This window comes from Manis javanica, chromosome 1 (assembly GCF_040802235.1).
Source record: "Manis javanica isolate MJ-LG chromosome 1, MJ_LKY, whole genome shotgun sequence".
Lineage (NCBI taxonomy): Eukaryota > Metazoa > Chordata > Mammalia > Pholidota > Manidae > Manis > Manis javanica.
In genome coordinates, this window is record NC_133156.1 from 12320050 (window position 1) to 12337216 (window position 17167).

At 44.0% G+C, this 17167-nt stretch overlaps 1 protein-coding gene across 3 annotated transcripts in view; it reads left to right on the top strand.

Annotated features, from left to right (window-relative positions):
• The window catches only part of ATP8A2 (ATPase phospholipid transporting 8A2), a 518682-nt gene that overhangs the window by 466981 nt on the left and 34534 nt on the right, over positions 1–17167 (top strand). For all 3 annotated transcript variants that reach the window (XM_037003923.2, XM_073228342.1, XM_073228389.1), the window contains exons 34-35: positions 394–482; positions 6370–6474. In XM_037003923.2, coding sequence (XP_036859818.2) covers positions 394–482; positions 6370–6474 — 194 coding nt within the window. The remainder of the gene's footprint in view (positions 1–393; positions 483–6369; positions 6475–17167) is intronic.

Sequence of the window (17167 nt, forward strand, 5' to 3'; positions counted from 1 at the left end):
TGATGGACGAGTGGAGCAGAGGGAGGAACCCGGTAGAGTAAAGCTCACTCTTCCCAGTGGTGCCTGGGAGTCCAGGGCGCCCACACTTCTCTGTAGGAGGACTTAAGCCAGCTTCCTGATGGGAAGGGAGTTTGCAGCACTTTATAAAATGGAGAGGCAACACTCATTAAAATAAAAGAATGGAGATAAGAGCTGATGGGGATCATGAACAGGACCCCCCACCCCCAACACCCAGCCAGTCCTTGACGTTCTTCCTAAGTGAATGTTTTAACTTTCACTGAATTTATTGCTTCATTGTTTTCTGTTATGGGATATTTTACATTTATTGAATTACATCTTACTCATGTGTATTAATTAAGGCATTAATACACATGCCGCCTCTGTTTCTTGCAGGCAACTATGGTCCTGAGCTCTGCACACTTCTGGTTGGGACTGTTTCTGGTTCCTACTGCGTGCCTGATCGAAGATGTGGCGTGGCGAGCGTAAGTGGAAAATGAAGGAGTGACCCTGGGTCTTGCTCATCTGTCATCAAACTTGTCTTTCACAAGCCCTGACATAGGATATAAATGCTCTGGGACTTCTGAAAAAACAGGTCCCTGCCACCTGCCAGCAAGGGATGTAAAGAATGCTGGGGCTCTTTTTCTTTTAATTAGTGCTCCATCTTGATGCGAAATTGTAGGCAAAAAGGAGTCCCAAGATGGACTGTATGAAGGTCAATAGGGACGTCGCTTGTACATGATTATAAGGAAAAGTTTCTAGTGCAGATCCAGTGCATTGGGTTTAGGACTATAACTGAAAAATTCATTTCTCTTTATATCTAAAAATTAATGCTGAGTGATCACATATGTAGCCTGTCTTTAGATCCCATGCTTCAAGGAAAATTATTTTTATGTAAATCATTTCAATTCACAAAATACTTGGAATGAAGTATTCTTCATTTGTCTAAATAATTCACAGTAGGAATCCTTCAAATATAATTCTTCTAGAATGTCAGTTTACAGGTCTATGAGAAGATTCATCATAAAGATGGAGTCCTAACCCAGATTAAATAGGAAATAATTCATACTCAATTTTTGTTTATATGTTTCAAGATACATCACTGCTGAACTTATTTTTGCATGCAGTGTGAAAGAAGCAAATAAGTTCCAACATAATGTAGATTTTAATTTCATCCATGAGAAAAAGATGGAATGCTCCAAATGATTTAATAGTGTTTTTTGTTTGGGGTACTCTCGATTCCTCCTACAAATAGTTATCACCTTCCTGGAAAATTGAGGCGCCTGGATTGGCTTTACTTCGGGCAAACTTAATTATTTTGGAGCCCTGAGGCAAAGAATTGAGACTTTAATCCAGACCTTCCAGGAAAAGACATCAGATTTCATTTTTATCTCTCCATTCCTCCCACACTCACTGAGAATTGTTCTTGCCTGACAGTTAAGGATGCCTTTTGAAAAAGTCTTCATTCTGTCATTATCTTGACAACTGATGGTATGTAACGCAGAGAAAGATGGAGAGAGAGAACTGTATAACACATATTTGGGATTTTTTTTTTCCTTCTCTTCACCAAGTTTTGCAACTGTTAGTAAACATTAAATAATTGGAATTTCTTAAATGCTTGATTTACTACACCATTTGGTCTGCAGAATCAGAAGCCTTGGAAATGAAATTATTATAGCTAGGACAGATGTTTTCTTAATCTAATAAATGCACTGAAAGAAGGTGTTAATTCTATTATTTGCTTTTGTAGGACGTAGCTCTGCTGTGGCATAATATATTACCTTGCCAACTTTCTTCAATTTTATGAGATAATCAGGTTAGTTTTAGATACATATAACTTGGTATTGGTTACATCAGATTACTTTTCAATTTATAGTGATTGAGAATAGTTATTTGAGTATAAATTAATCACAGCCTATTTTAATTCAACTACTTACTGACATGAAAAAAAATTTTTACTGAGCCTATTTATTTGCCAAGTGAGATGTTAGGAGAAGTATCTTTCTACCACTTCAAAGAGAGTGTCTGCAGATTTCCATGTCTCTGCCTCCTTTTCTGTTTCTGGATTTCATCCAACATGTTCCATGTAAAAGTTCCTAGTCACCATAAAGCAAATTATCTATTCCTTCAAACAGAACTTATTTTTGGTTTCCCCTGGCACTGTAAAATTAGCACCATTTACATTTTAACAAGGATAAGCCAAATGATGCAGTTGCCAGCTCCACCATATGGAAAGAGTAAAAGCCACTTCCTTTCGGAGAAGCTTGCCAGCCAGTAGGAACAGAGGCCACACCCTGGGAAGAAGGCACTGGTGGGGCCAGCAGAGGGTTGTCCCACCTGCAACTGCTGCCCAAGATGGGCCCAGCACACAGCCCTTCCCCAGAGCCCACGGCCCCTTGGCCTTGGGTGAGCTGGAACAGTCCCTGCTGAATTCCAGAGGCACTTTCTTAAATACCTTTTGGTCTCTTTTTATTCAGGGGCCAGGGAGGATAGCCTACATTGGCTCCCACCTGGATATTTGCCCAAAATATAAGCTCGATTTGTAATACATGTTTAATGGCTTAACTACAGTTACCTCTCTCCTCAAAAACAAGAATTTTGCAAGTTTCTTTGAGCATTTTCCCTCTGATCCTGGGGCCCATGTTTTATCTCATATTTTACTCCCATCCTGAAATATATGTTGATGAGTCAAGTCAATTCAGAGGCTTCCCCCAAGAAGATAAAACGTATTCTGAGCTGCTTACGCCTGGTGAGGCCGCAGTATGGAGCTATGGTGTCCTCTGACCTTCTGAACTTCAGCTTTATAAAACACGTTCTGTTTTTCCTTCCTGCACACTAAACAAAAAGATTATTGCTGATTGTCCACAACTACCCATCAAATTGGTTCAAATTGTTGAATATTTATTCAACTTCGAAGAAGAGTTTTCAATTAAGTGAATCGGAATTAAAGAGCAGCCAAAGAATTTTGTGCTGTGATGGCAGCATATGGCGGCGGTAGGAATCTCCCAAGGGGCTGTTGCAATTCCTTCATCTTGCCGTGGATCAATCTTAAGGATATTTTGCTTTGTTTTGAATTTTGGTAATTAACTGTTTTGACAGAGCTTTTAAATTCCAGCACAAGGCAGGCCTTTTCACACGCATGTCTATGAGCACTTTAGAAAGTAAGTTGTTCTCTGCTTTTTCTCCTTTCTTTGCTCGGCTTCTCTTCCATTCCAGGACCTGGACTCTTAAGAGTAAAAAAACATAGCATGAGGTAACTCAGTCATTTTTTCCATGAAGTCTGTCAGCTTTCTGGATGAAGACCCATTATTAGCCTCTCTCAAGTCAGATTTGGAAGCCATAAAATACCTACTCTGTTATCCTGTTACGTGGAATTTTCATGAGGGGCCGAACTAACACATCTTTTATTAAAATAATTGATTCTATGTGATACCTGGTGAGGGAGTATTTTTATTAGAAGCATGAAGTTTAAATTGCCCAGAACTATTTTTATATCCTTTAGGTGACATGCTTGCAAAATGTTTACTTACGACAACATTCCTAGGTAAGCTGACCATGTTCTTATTCTCATTTAGGAGAAATTCATTAGTATTGCTTTATAAAAATAATATAAAGCTCAAGACCGCTGAACACAGGAACCAACCCCCTTTTATCTAACTGCATCTCTTGTACTTTACCAGTCAGCACACAATACATTCAGCAATTCCAGAATGACTTCATTTCCTCATTATAATCCCAGATAGGCAGTTAAATGGAAAGAAAAGGTAATAAGAAATTTATATATACAAATGGACCTTGATCTTTTTTTAAAAACTTTCTAACTAAACTGAGTTCTTTTGAAACCCATCGCATTTAGATTTTCATCCACATTTTGAACTTAACATTTCCTTCTGACTTGCTCTCCTTCCATGCAAAGAAAGACTCCAGGAAAAACATCTCAGAAGCATGAAAAGTTCAAGATTCTAAGCCAATGTATTTATTTGGAAAGCCCCTAATAACCTGGAGATATCCTCGGCTGTGACTGAAGACTCACAGGCGGCCCTCGCACCCTGGCAGTGATGGAGCCAGGCCCCACCGCCTCTGTGGCCACGGGGTCTCCCCATGTGGGGTTACATGAGGTGGACCCTGGAGCCTGGGGATAAGCCGGTCGCAGATAAGGGGCTCACTCTGTCTAGGCTGCAACTCAGAACAAGCCACGCCCCAGCTCCTGGGGAGACACTTATACACCCGTGGCTAATGCGGAAAGAATGGCCGTTTAAACCTGCGAGTGTTCAGTTCGAATCAGTTCACATGTAGACTTTGACAGGGAAGATTTCAGAACCATTATTAAGGCTTCGTTTGGGTAAGGTTTGTTGGGTTAGAAAATGGTTTCTGTAGTGCTGCTTGCAGAAAGACCCGAGCAATCACCCCCAGTGTTGCCACTCAAGCTTCTCAACTCATGGTGAGTTCCCTCCAGGCCCCCAGGAGCTCGCCTGGTGGTAAATACGATAAAGTTTCTGAGTGGCTTGTGGACATGGGTGCCATTCCCTTACTGGGAGCATGTGCAGCCGGGTAGCATCAAGGGGCTTGGATCATTTCCCTGAGGCCGTGATGTGAATGGGTGGAAGTGGGCAGATCTGGACCAGTGGTTCTGGCCAGAGCTGTAGATCTCCAGGGCTCCATGTCCTGTGGTTCAGCCTGCCTTTGCCCAAGCCCACTGCTCAGTGTCGCCTTTCTCCCTAGCCCAGAGGGCAACGGTAGGGGCTGTTGTAGAGGCTGGCAGGCCCTGCTTGCTCTGTGTGGGGAGAGAGCTAGGAGAAGAGGGGCTTGGTGGGTTAGGACAGCCCGGGCAGTGAGAGATGCTCTTCCTGCAGGATTAGCCAGAATGTTCTCACGGGGCCTCCACCCCGGGAGTGAATCCAAGGGCAGCGGCGCTGCCACTTGGTGGCTTGTTATCAATACAGCCCCATAACCCTGCAGGGTAAAGGTCAAGTTTGGGCCCAGCAGAGTCAATACTATTGAACAGTGTAAGTTTCAGCATTCTTTATGACTGTCTCCCTTCCAGCAACAGGTTAAGCGTTTTCTCGTTGATTGTTTAAATGGAAATTCCACGGGCTCTTCTTTGAACTGCAGTATTTTATGCCTCTGAGTCTCAGGACACTACTTGCTGTAGTTAAGGTATTACGTGTTCAGACCTGTGAGGCTGAGTCCACTTGTTTGCTCTGGGCAAGAGGAATGACAGGCCTGTACACAGTGTCTGAGTACTAATGCCCCAGCAGAGATTAGCCTCGAGTGTTGGGGGACGACCAGCGTTATCTTAACAGACTTTCCCGTGAAGGCAGGGGGCGGGCGGGGGTGTGATGCCGCTGAACTGGCTCCTGTCTTCAGAGGGGGCCCCCTGCACTGCTTTTGCGTCCTGCTTCTTGGGACCCTCACATTCATTTATGTTGACAGTAATAAAAAGCTTTTCATGGTAAGAAAATCTGCCCCTTCTGCTGAATTAGGAGGCTTTTTCTTTCCACGGTTTTTCTCTTCCCATTTCTTACCCGTATCTTATTAAATGCTTTTTCTTCACTTCTATTGTTTCCATCCAGTAGCTGTTTAGTCTCAATTTTAGGAAGACCCTGACATCGGCCCCTCTTTGGACATTGTAAGGAATTCCTTCTAGTTTAATCAGCAAAAGGGCGCAGGTAGCGTTTCCTTCAGCGCAGGGAGAGCACCAGGTCCAGGCTGAGGTTTAAATCGCGGTGCAGAGGCCAGCTAGCTTGCTCTTACCAGTCTCAGTTGTTTAACGCCAGCAAGGCCTACATCTGTGGGCCGAAGGGTAAGTCTCTTCAGGACAAGGATGGGACAGCTGTGCCCCGATATTTGTGTCCACCCCGCATCTCTGGTCAGGGGGTTGGTCTGAAGAGCAGGCAGTACCATGTCATTCCCATTCCTGCTGGGCAGTGGCTCTTCCCACACTAGAGGCCATCACAGGAGGGGCAAGAGCCCAGAGGCCTGATACGTCCACTGTGGGAGGATTTAAAGCATCTTCTGGGTTTTCAGTCCTGCAGCGAAAGCTTCTGAGACAGCCCCAAGATCATGCACGCACCCTGGTCTGTGTTCTGAAGGGCTGGGGGCCCTCTGCTGACCTGCAGGCCTTCCACAACAAGCAGTGTCCTGTGGGGGGTGACTTCTGAGCTGCATGGGCCCCCCTTGTTCTGCAGGACATGGGGTACTTCCCAGGCGAAGAGGGGAGAGCCTTTGCTATGCATGGGACTGTGACTGCCCATCATGACCCTTGGCCTCAGACAGAGGGCATCCAGATGCGACCCAAGTGGGGAACAGCTCTTCTTTACAGCTGTGCAATGGTCAAATTCATGTTCATTTTGTCTTTTCCTTGTGACACAGGGCCAAGCATACCTACAAAAAAACGTTGCTGGAGGAGGTGCAGGAGCTGGAAACAAAGTCCCGAGTGATGGGCAAAGCAATGCTTCGGGACAGCAATGGAAAGAGGTGGGGCAGCTGCATCCAAATAGTTGCAGGACACACGTTCTCCGGCCCTTCTCCCTGCTTTTCCTTTCTGTGTTTTTTGTCTTCTCCATTTTCACTGTGAACATGGAATGGTCGGTTTTAAGCATTTGGGTGTTTCTCTGAGAATGGACTCACAATGAGATTTAAATTGCACTCTCTCCGGGGCAGCATAAAGTTTGACTTTCTGGGTCACTGGGCCTATCCCCCAGGCAAAATGGGGTTTTTATTGGGTGTGAACATGGGTAAAACAACTCATGTGTAGAAAATAAAAATAGTAGCAACATTATCTTAAGGTGGAGAAGTTTCGTTTTAGCAGTATCACCAAAGAGTATTTAAAAGCTAGGCCTTTTGACATCAGGCCCAATTATATTATACTGAAGGGTGAGTGTCTACCATGAGATTTGCATGCTGAGTAGTGGGTGTTATTCATGTAAATCTTGTTATGGTTTGCTTCAAGTGTACCTGAGTCTGTTTTATTTGTCATTGACATACTGGCTAGTCCATGGAAAGAAATGCGCATGTACCAGCTCCTTATTTCTCAGAGCATCAGCTTCCCCTTCCCTATACCTAAAGTTGGGCATATGAGTAGTAGTTGTTTAATCATGGATGTTAAAGTGTTATTAGAGCACATTTAGTTACAATCCATATACTACCAAAGGAACTTCACCTGAACCCAAGAACAGTTTGCAGTGTAATAGAGCCACTGCTGTATTAGAGACATGGGCTGTCTGGTAAATTATGAGTATACAATTCCCCTATAAATACTTAGAAGGAAATCTGTAGCTAACTGCTAGTGAAACAAAAATCTAGAAGTTGAACACATCTAGAGAGTCCTGCTGTGTGTTTGGTTTATATTCTATTTATCTGTACCATCTTTCAAAGCAATGAAGACAGAACTTCTTTTAAGGAAAGGGATTTCAAACATTTTGAGAAGTATTAGGAATATTATTTCAAATAACTACAATAATTTCAAAACATTCCAAAAATTGTGATTTTTGTGTTTATGACATTTTTAATTATTCCATCAGCATTCATTGGATGGCAGCCCTGCTAGTCACTATAAAAAATAATCAGAGCAAAACGAAAAACACTGTCTTCAATAAGCTTAAAATCATGACTACGTGGGGGCTGAAAGCAGATCTATATATAACCATCACAGGAGACAGCACATGGCTAAGGCGTGAGCAGGGCTCTTCTGTTATTAGATGCTTCAGGCATAGTGCTTAGCACCTACTAGACTTTCAAGGACCTACAAAATTCTTTGAGACTTGAAAAAAAAAAGTTCACAGGCCCTAAATATAGGGAGAAGCCTCGACAAATTGAAATTAATAAATGTTTAAAACTCTACAAAATGCACATCAGTCTTAATAACCGTCCAGCTTAATAAGTACACTAAGTTTTATTGTATTTGAAAACAACTTACAGGCTCTCTTAGATGTCAAGAATTCTCAAGAATCTGGTGATTGCTGAGAGATCACAAGTAATCTCTAAGTAAAATGAAAGTTTCAAAGCAAAATTCTAAAACTCCCTTCAAACATTTGACAGAAAAACATTACATATAATGTGACATAAGAATGAACCTTACTGTACATACAGTGCATAATACATATGACATACAAAATATGGGATAATCAACGGTTTATGTAAGGCTTCCAGTCAACAGTAGGCTATTAGCAGTTAAATCTTTGGAGGGCAAAAGTTATTTGTGGATTTCTGACTGTGCAGGGGGCTAGGGCCCCTAACCCCAGCATTGTTAAAAGGTCAACTGTAATGAGATGGTCTCTTCCTCTGTTTTAGAAGAAGACAACTATTTTTAGGAGAGGTTAGGGTTTATGAAATTTATGTGCAACACAGAATATTGCCTGATCCATGGCAGGAATGCAAAATGTCAGCTGCCAGTTTGGCAGGAGAGTCAAGGTGTTCAAGGGAGTCATGGGCCGTCACCCTTTGCAAAGAGTGTGAGCCCATCTTTGCTTGTTGCTGATAAAAAGAATGTAATCTTTAAAATTCACTTAGCCTGTTCAAAAGTCACATTCCAGTGTCCTGATGGGTATCAGAAGGTAGAGTTTAAACGTGGTTTCTGTCTTCTGCTTTGGGAAATCTGTTTTCTGGCTATTCTGGGACTCTCACCCCTGTTCAGTTGATGGGAAGTGCGCAGGGGTGCATGTGCAGCCCCGACTTGATTGCATGGGTTCCTCTTCCACTAAGTGCAAGCGCCCTGCCTCACTTCTGTGTTCCTAGCAGAGGATAGTCTGGGGACTCCACACCTCCCGCTATCCTCAGTACCCTGCCCCCATTTGTTTTTCTCCCTCCTAACTGCTCCCAGATTTTCTGGGTGGTCCATCTGCAAACTAGATAATGGCGGTGTGTGCGCTGCTCTCTGCAAGAGACGACTTTGTCCTGCTTGGCCTCCGGAGAGCTGCCTCACAATTGTTCCTTTATCACCTTTGTTTGCTTCTTCCACACCTGCCTGGATTCCTATGCACCTCTGGTGCTGCGGAGGAATGGGGGAGGGTAAGCCTGGGCAGGGGTGGGGAGGGATGAGTCCAGCTCTGTTCTTCCTCCGGAAGATTGACAGACTCCCTCTGGAAGGCCTGAGTATCATTGTCTCTCCTCACCCCCTGCCCTTCCTTGTTCCCCACCCCATCTGGTACTGCAGTTCACTTGAGCACCTCTCTCTAGCTGCTAGTCTGACCCATAGGAGAAGTTCCATAAATAGCTGTTGGCTGACTGGCTGGAAATGCAGAGGTCCAGTGAGCTGCCAGTGAGGAAAGAAGGTGAATCTGCATTACCTGGGCAGACCTGCCGGTGCCTGGTGTGTGGAAGGTGGCCACACAGAGATCCTGGAGACAAGCAGTTGGTCACTCGACTTTTAGTGAGAGGGCCGTTTATCTCATGGCTTAAGTACAGAGCTAACAAGAATCCCGGATAGACGTGCAGGACATTAGCATCACTCTACCTGTGCGACGATGAACAGGCTAAGTTGGTCCTGCCCACAGCACACGGCCCATCCCGCCTTCCCTTGCTGGCGCAGCCCTGCACACCAAGTGTTCGCAGCATCCCTAACCATGGGAGGGTTACTCAACTCAATTCTGAAAGCCTTCCTTAAAAGGACATTTTGCCAAGTCCCAAAATGCAGGCCCGGGTCACTAGCAAATATTCTAGCTGTTTTTCTATTAAAGTACTCATAAGAAAAGAACAAAAATCTTTATGCATTTATCTTCAAAAATATTTTTGTGCCAAATTTAGAATTACAATTTAAAAATGATAGCTAGGGATTCCAAATGTCCCTCTATGTCCTTATTAATTCATTCAATAAAATACTTTAACCTAACATTTTATTGATGTTGTCTAAGCCCCACAGGTTTACACTGTTTTGGTAAACATTAAAATTCCATTAGCACGCTCCTGCACTTTCTCATTACTAAGTCTTCCAAAATTAACCTGTATAATTTATGCATAAATAATCCTGTTCTCATGACTTAGACAAAACAAGCTAATGCTGAGAAAGGGTGAGATCAGAGATTTTAGATATCCAGAAAATACAGTGAAGTAAGAAAATGCTTAAGGTCACGAACAAAAATGTCTTGTCTTAATTTTAGTTTGTCTTTCCTTGATGGAACATCTTTCTTGAAGTGTTCTTTGTGTAGCTTAGAGATACTAAGTGCTTGTTAATTTTGGATCGTTCAGAATACTTTCCCCAAACCATCTTCCCAGGAATCTTTACTAAGAGACAGTTCTGCTTTTCACTCACTTAACTACATGACCTTGGCTAGAATAGCGTCTCTCATGCATGGTGTTACTTTGCTCATGTCTAACAAAATGAGCTAACTGGAGGAATTCCTTTTTTTCCGTATTTTGATAATATTTTCTCCCCTTATTCATAAACTGTAACCCATGCAGTTTTTTTTTTTCATTTTTGCTGGTGGATGAAAAGCTACTGGCAGTCAGTTACCTTTACAAATATAATTTAAACAAATGCCTAAGATGTCATGGAAGCTGACAGACTTACTATTTTTTTCCCATAAATTGTTTTTCTTTGGTGTGAGGCAGGGAGTGTTCTGATGTCATAGGTTTTAGAGCAAGCCAAAAGAAAGGTGAGTGTATATGACAAAAACATCTAGTTTTCCAGTTATACTTAGTCTGAATAAATAGCCAGGAGACCCTTATTTTGTTCTAGGCTTTCTTGGTGTTCATCACAGGTAGTGGGATAATTTTCTCCAGTTTCAAGGCTAAAGAGGTCCGGTTGGCGCCCTGCCTTTCACCAGCACGGTGGTGGGTGATTCTCTCTCACTTAAGTGCTTCCCTGAGCACAGCTTACTCTGTACCTTGAAAAGGTAGCCGGGTGACCAGTCCTCACCTTATAGGGACCAACCAACGAGTCTCCCATTTGGTGTAATGTCCTCTGTGAATGCTGCACGGGGCTCCGTAACCCGGGGCTTTGCCAGTGCATGTGGGACATGCAGCCAGCCAGCCTGTCTGCCTCTGGAGCTCAGAATGGAAATCTGATTCTCTCCTCGTCTGCAAGGCTGCAGTGCCTGGCTCCCGTTTCATCCAGGCCACCTCCCCACCGGCAGGCGCTGGTCCAGCCCGGTGATCTGGGGTCCCTCATGGAGTGTTATCTGCTAAAAATCGAGGCCAGAGCTTGAAACACATCAGCAAGATTTTTCAAACAAACCAAAGATCACTCTCCCACTCCAGGCAGCGCTCTCTTGGTGTTCTTCTAAAAACCAACTGTATTTAAAAAACAAAAACGAAAATCCCCCAGTACATTTTGAGTTGAGTCCTCAACTGAAAAATATCCATTAGACTCCAAGTTTAAACAGAAATCCTTTGATCTTTGAAATACTGTTTAAAAATCTATTTGGAGTCGTCACACCTCCAAGTCAAAATTGGTACAACTGCTGGGTCAGAGATGAGTATAAGCAAGCCCAGAAAGAGGAAATACACCAGCTTGATTGTATATTATTTCTCTACTGTTGACTTTATATCATTTCAGGGAAAGCATGTTATTTTTCTCCAAGTCTTGGCAATGTATGTCTCTCTCTTCCCTTTGTTTCCCTTCCACCCCTTCCCACACTTTCTTTCTCTAAAATATCTATTAGTTTTTTATTAGCTAGAAGGATAGGAAATTATGGCATCATTTTAGCAAACCTCTCCAGGCCAGGTGGCAAATGCTTGCTTCCAGCACCTGGCTAAGATGTATTTCACTTTCAGCTGCATTTTTTCCATCAGTGGGTCATGCAGCAGAGGAGAGAGCCCAGATTGTAGAGACAGATGGGTCTGAGTTGGGCTTCAAGCTCTGCCACTCACTTAGCTGTGTGACCTTGGCTACGTTATTAACTTCTCTGAACTTTGGTTTTCTCATCTTGCAGTTGCTTTGAGGTTTAAATGAAATAACACATATTAAATCTGTAGCATATGTAGACGTTCAGAGAGTGTTAATACCCCTTTTGTTCCCTAACATAGAAGCTGAAGGACAATTAAATTTCACTGGCCGCTTTAACACACACGGGTTTTTCCCAGAACACTCAGGAAGAGTGTGAGTATGGCAGATTCTCTGGTTTGCAACGTCAGGGTGTATCCCACCCCCAGGCTCGGGTCAGGGGCAGAAATCTAGCTGAACCCCAGGCACATCAGAGCAGTGTGGGCAAGCCACGGGGAGTTTTGGGTTGGCGGTGTGGGAGAGAGCTTAAAATCCTGACAGTTTTCCAAGTCAACCTTTGGACGCCTGCTCCAACTCAGAAGAGGGTGTACCAGCCAGGCCGTCTCCCTGGCGCCAGGCTCTGGAACCACAGCCCCACGTATCAGCCCTTCTTTCGGGGCTCCCTGCTCCCACTCCAGACGAGGTCTCCCAGCTCCGCAGACACCCTCTCTGCATCATCTAGCTCCCTGCTGGCCTTCCCACCCAGGGTGGTGCCAGGTCTCATAACTGGGCCTCCTTTGCACCCCGAGGCCAGGGCCCTGTGTCAGAGGGCAGTCCCTTCCTGCAGGCTCTGTAATCCTAACCAGTCTCCCTCCGTGGGGCCTCTCCCTCTTCAGTCCACCCTCCACGTGGCTAAAAACCTGGTTTCAAAAGCACAGCCATGTCATTCTGGTCTCTGGTCTAAAACCTGTCATGGTTTCCCACTACCTATGGAGCTAAGTGCAGAAAACCAGGGCCACAAAAATGATTTGACCTCGTGCCCCTTTTTCCCCCCGGGTGTGTCTCAGCCTTCTGTTTGCCCTTGCCCTCCCAAACCTCCCTGCACCAAGCCTGGCCCCACTCTGTGGCCGACCCTGCCCCTGCGGCCCCTGTTGGCTGGCTTTATACAGTGATGTAGGGGACAAATGACCCAGGTCCCAGGAGGCACCTGCTGGCCTCAGGACAAATGCTTCCACCTCCAAGCACACTCTCTGACATTACTAAGCTGTTTCTGACTTTTTGCCACCGTGATAATGTCAACGTGGGCTTCCCTTAATGCGTTTGTTTTTAGTTTTTTAATTAAAATTATTCAAATAACAGTATAGAAACCAGTATAACGAGCTCCCATATACTCATCACCCAGGCACAACATTTGCCAAGGTTTTGCCACAGTTCCATCATCTCATCCGTTTTTGGCTTCTGTCTTGTCTTTGCTGAAGCTTTTAACTCGACACCACGTTCCACCCTTAGATACTCCAGGATACAACTCTGCATAGCACATTATATATAATGTGTTACAACAGATTCGTATTCCACTTGTTTTGTTATTACATAAAAACACTCCAATGCCAGTTATCACATCTGAAGAAATAACAGTAATGCCTTGGTATCAATTGATGCCCAGTCCATAAACAGATTTTCTGGATTGTCTCTCCCTATCTTTTTAGGATTTTATTAGATCTGTATTAGGATCTAGACAAGGTCCATGTATGACATTTGGTTGCTGTGTTTTTAAGTCTCTTGATTTCAAGAAGCCTCCCTGCCACCTTTCCTTGTTTTTAGTACCACGGGCTTAATGGAGATGATGCCCCATCTGATTTCTCCCCTAAGGATCACCACCACGTGCTATGAGTGAAAGTTTCCTCCTGTGTAGTGAGGAAACTTGGCCTTAGGGGGGTGGACTTGTCTTCCCAGATCCCCCTACTACACAGAGGCTGGACCCTCGTGTCCCAAGTCCAGTCCTCTTTGCACAAAGCCAAGATACTGAGAGTCGTCCAATGCTCCCATTTCCAGTTTCATCTTTAGCAGCTTGCCTTTAAGACTGTGAGCCCCCAGGGGCCGGGGGGTGGGGGGGACAACAACTGGGGTGGCCGCAGAAAAAGGACAAAGGCTGCCAGTTTGATGAAGTCATGTGCAGAAAGAAGGCCAAAGAAGCTGGAAAACACAGTTGTCCGTTGTTGCCCTTAGGATCCCTAAACGCAGAAAGAATGTGGAGCAAATTTAGACACCATACCCTCTGCGAAACAGAAGCCAGACAACCTGACAACTTCAGAGCAAATAAAAGCAGAGGAGGTCGTGAGAGCTGTTTGCTGTTTTGATTCAACTCAGAAAAGAGAGGCCTTGTTAAGAAGGACGATTTCCAGCCAGAATCCCCTTGATGCAGACAAGTATGGTCCAGAATAGCAGTTAATTGAATGGATTTAATCTTGTTTAGGGAAGAACCTTGGGCAAGGCCTAATGCTGGCAGGCATGTTAGTGGGGCCATCAGGGAGTCCTCAGAGCAGAGTCAACAGCACTTCTGAGCAAGACCGGTTAAATCTCTAGCCTTGCTGACAAATACTCAGAACAGGTGAGGAAACGCGTTAGCGAGACAAAGGGAGTAAATGGTCCAGGAAACTACAGGCTGGCGGCTGGATTATCCAGATAGGGATTTCTGGTGACTGTTTGCGTCCAGGGCACAGGAAGGAGAGGATGAGGAAAATAAACTCTTTAGAAAGTAAAACACCTCATTAGCATTTAGTTAATGCCTAAATCGCCTGTGTCAACTACAAATAATTGATTCTCTGTTATTTTATGGACGTTAAATCCCAAAGGCCTTTTGTTGTCGTCCTGGGCATGGACTGATGTTTAATGATTTTTAAAACTGTTACAAGTACCATTTGTCATTTGCTACAAAGCAAGAATAGGACTTCTCTTTAACCCTGAGGGGGTCCTTCGCGGCTCTGGAAATCCACGCTGGAGCTGAGCCACTGCCCACCGCTGCACAAAAGGAGTGCGGCGTCAGTCGCAAGGACCAGAGAGCGGCGGGGGCGGGCTTGTCTCCCTGTGCTGCCCGGAGGGGAGCTGGTGGGGTGTGCAGGTCGGTTCAGGGACAGTCAGCAGTTCGCTGGTAACATGTCCTCAGACGGTATTTCCAGGATGACTTGAGTAAATCTGTTTCTTTGGAATATGACTTGAGTGACTTTACTGTCAACTTTTTCTATTTGCCAGCAAGACTCCCTTTCAAAAATCCTCTTTTTCTCATGAGGTGAATGTCAGTAACTGGCACTGGAGGATCACTGCATCCCTTTTTAAAGTAGTATGGAATATTTTAATCCTGTTTTTTTTTAAATTGGTTTTATTTAGCCCGTTTGAGCTAACATTCGGAGGTAGATTTAAAAATTTTGTTTTTTTTTCATTGTGTAGGTGATCTGAGTAGGGATATCTCACCATCTGAATAGTGATATTTCACATTCCAAGCAGGGATTAGTTCTTGAGGTTTTTAGGAGATCTTGGCTAATTGCTTTTCTGTTTTGTTATCAGTGAGTTGTTAGCTTTTGTGTTCAACTCCCCTTCCTTCCCTTCCTCCAGCTGGGTTGGATCTCTGAGTAAAAGCAGCTGAAGGCAGGTGGCCAGGGACACCCGCTTTGAAACAGGGTTCAGACAGCATCCAGCAACAGCCAGATTCTTCTGCCCTTTACTCAGTGGGCCACACCTAAATCCTTAGGGAGGCTGAGGAAAGAAGTGCAGACTTTAGGGCAGCCTGAAAGGTCAGGAGTGAAGTTGTTTTTGTTGTGTATTTAAGAGCATTGCTGAATCCCTTGGAGATACTGGACTGTAGGAAGAATAAGATGTTGAGCGGCTGTGCTGGACATTTTTTGTTTATATTTGACGTTGGCTTTCGCACCTGACACTGCCCTGGTCCCAGGGAAGGCCTGTGCCTCAAGGTGCTGTAGCTCCTGTCCTTATATCTGGCACTGAAAAAGCCGGTTAAGGGCCATTTGGCCACAGGTGAATGTGACATCATTGAACTTGTGGTGGGAACTCGGAGATTTATAAAAGTTATCACTATGAGATGGTCATTATAGCCAGAATCACTGCATTTAGCAACAGATGTATTGGACTTTGGGGGAGATTTCTCAATAAAAGCAGGGGGAGGAAATGGGTGTGGCTCATGCTAGTGTCCAGAAAAGTAATTCCTTCCATAGGCCAGGACACAAGAATGACTGCTTTGAGTGCAGCCGTGCTTGCTGGCCACTTCGGGGTCCCAGTGAAATCTTCCCTCTCTAACAATGCAGTGATGACATGGGTATTCAGTGTTTATTCTGTCTCTAGTAATTAGGATTGGCTCAAGGCACCCTTAGTGGTGGTAATTGGGAACTCACACTTGTTAATGAGTAAACATGTTGGCTTCATAACAAATAGAATCATTGATTGGCTTAATAGGAGACAGGTCATTTATTCATCCATGTAACAGACATTTGTTGAGAGCTGGGGACGTGCCAGGTCAGGGTGTGGCAGAGAGCAAGAGAGACAGCTTCCCACCGTGTCAGATCTCACATTCTAGTGGAAGCACAGACAGTGAGCAAACAAGTGAATGAACAAGAGAATCCGTGATGGCTAACACGGGAAGGTGAAGCCCGAGATTTATAATGGGGGCTGCATGACTAGCTGTTGAGTGGTTGGAAGCCTCTCAAGACAAACTAATACGGAAGCCTCAATAAGACACACAGCCAACCAAACGCAGAGCATTGCAGGCAGCAGAGGAGTTGGGAAGGCCCAGGGAGAGAAGTGGCTTGGCAGGTGCCTCGGTGTCCGGGACAGAGTGATCTAAGAGGCAGCGGGGGGCATGTCATCCAGGGGTTTGTGGGCAAGAAGAGGGTATCAGGATTCCAGCCACCAGCAACCATGCAAAGGGTTTAGTCAAGCGAAATGCGTGGCCCAATTTTCTAGAATTTGTGGTTGCCATGCCACTTTAAAGCTGTAGAATCCCATTCTTAAATTAAAATGTTAAGTAAAATCCCAATATAGGAAACAAACTTGAATAGGAACATTATAATGTTCAATTGATACACTTATTTGTTTTAAAGTCAATTAGTAATAATGAGATGAATTCCTAGGTGACAAAAACTTCTGTCACAGAAAACACTTATATCATCTTATATCATCTCTGTATCCTACTTTTTTCTATTTTATTTTGGCTTGAGAAAAGCCCAGATGTAGAAAGGTTAGCTGCCAATTTTAACAGTGTTTCGCGGTTCACCTTGTAACCTCAGACTATTTTTCTTTTTTGTTCTTGGTTATACTTAATGTAGTAATAGTATGTTTGCTAAATTAATGTACAAAAGAGTAATATATAAGCATTATATATTATTAAATATGTGATCATTATCACAATTATTAAATAATATATAAATAGTTTATATAAATTATCTTAAGGTTCTTTCAAATATACAAGTCATATGAAGCAACCAGTGGTTTACGTAAGCACTAAAACTCTATCATGTGATA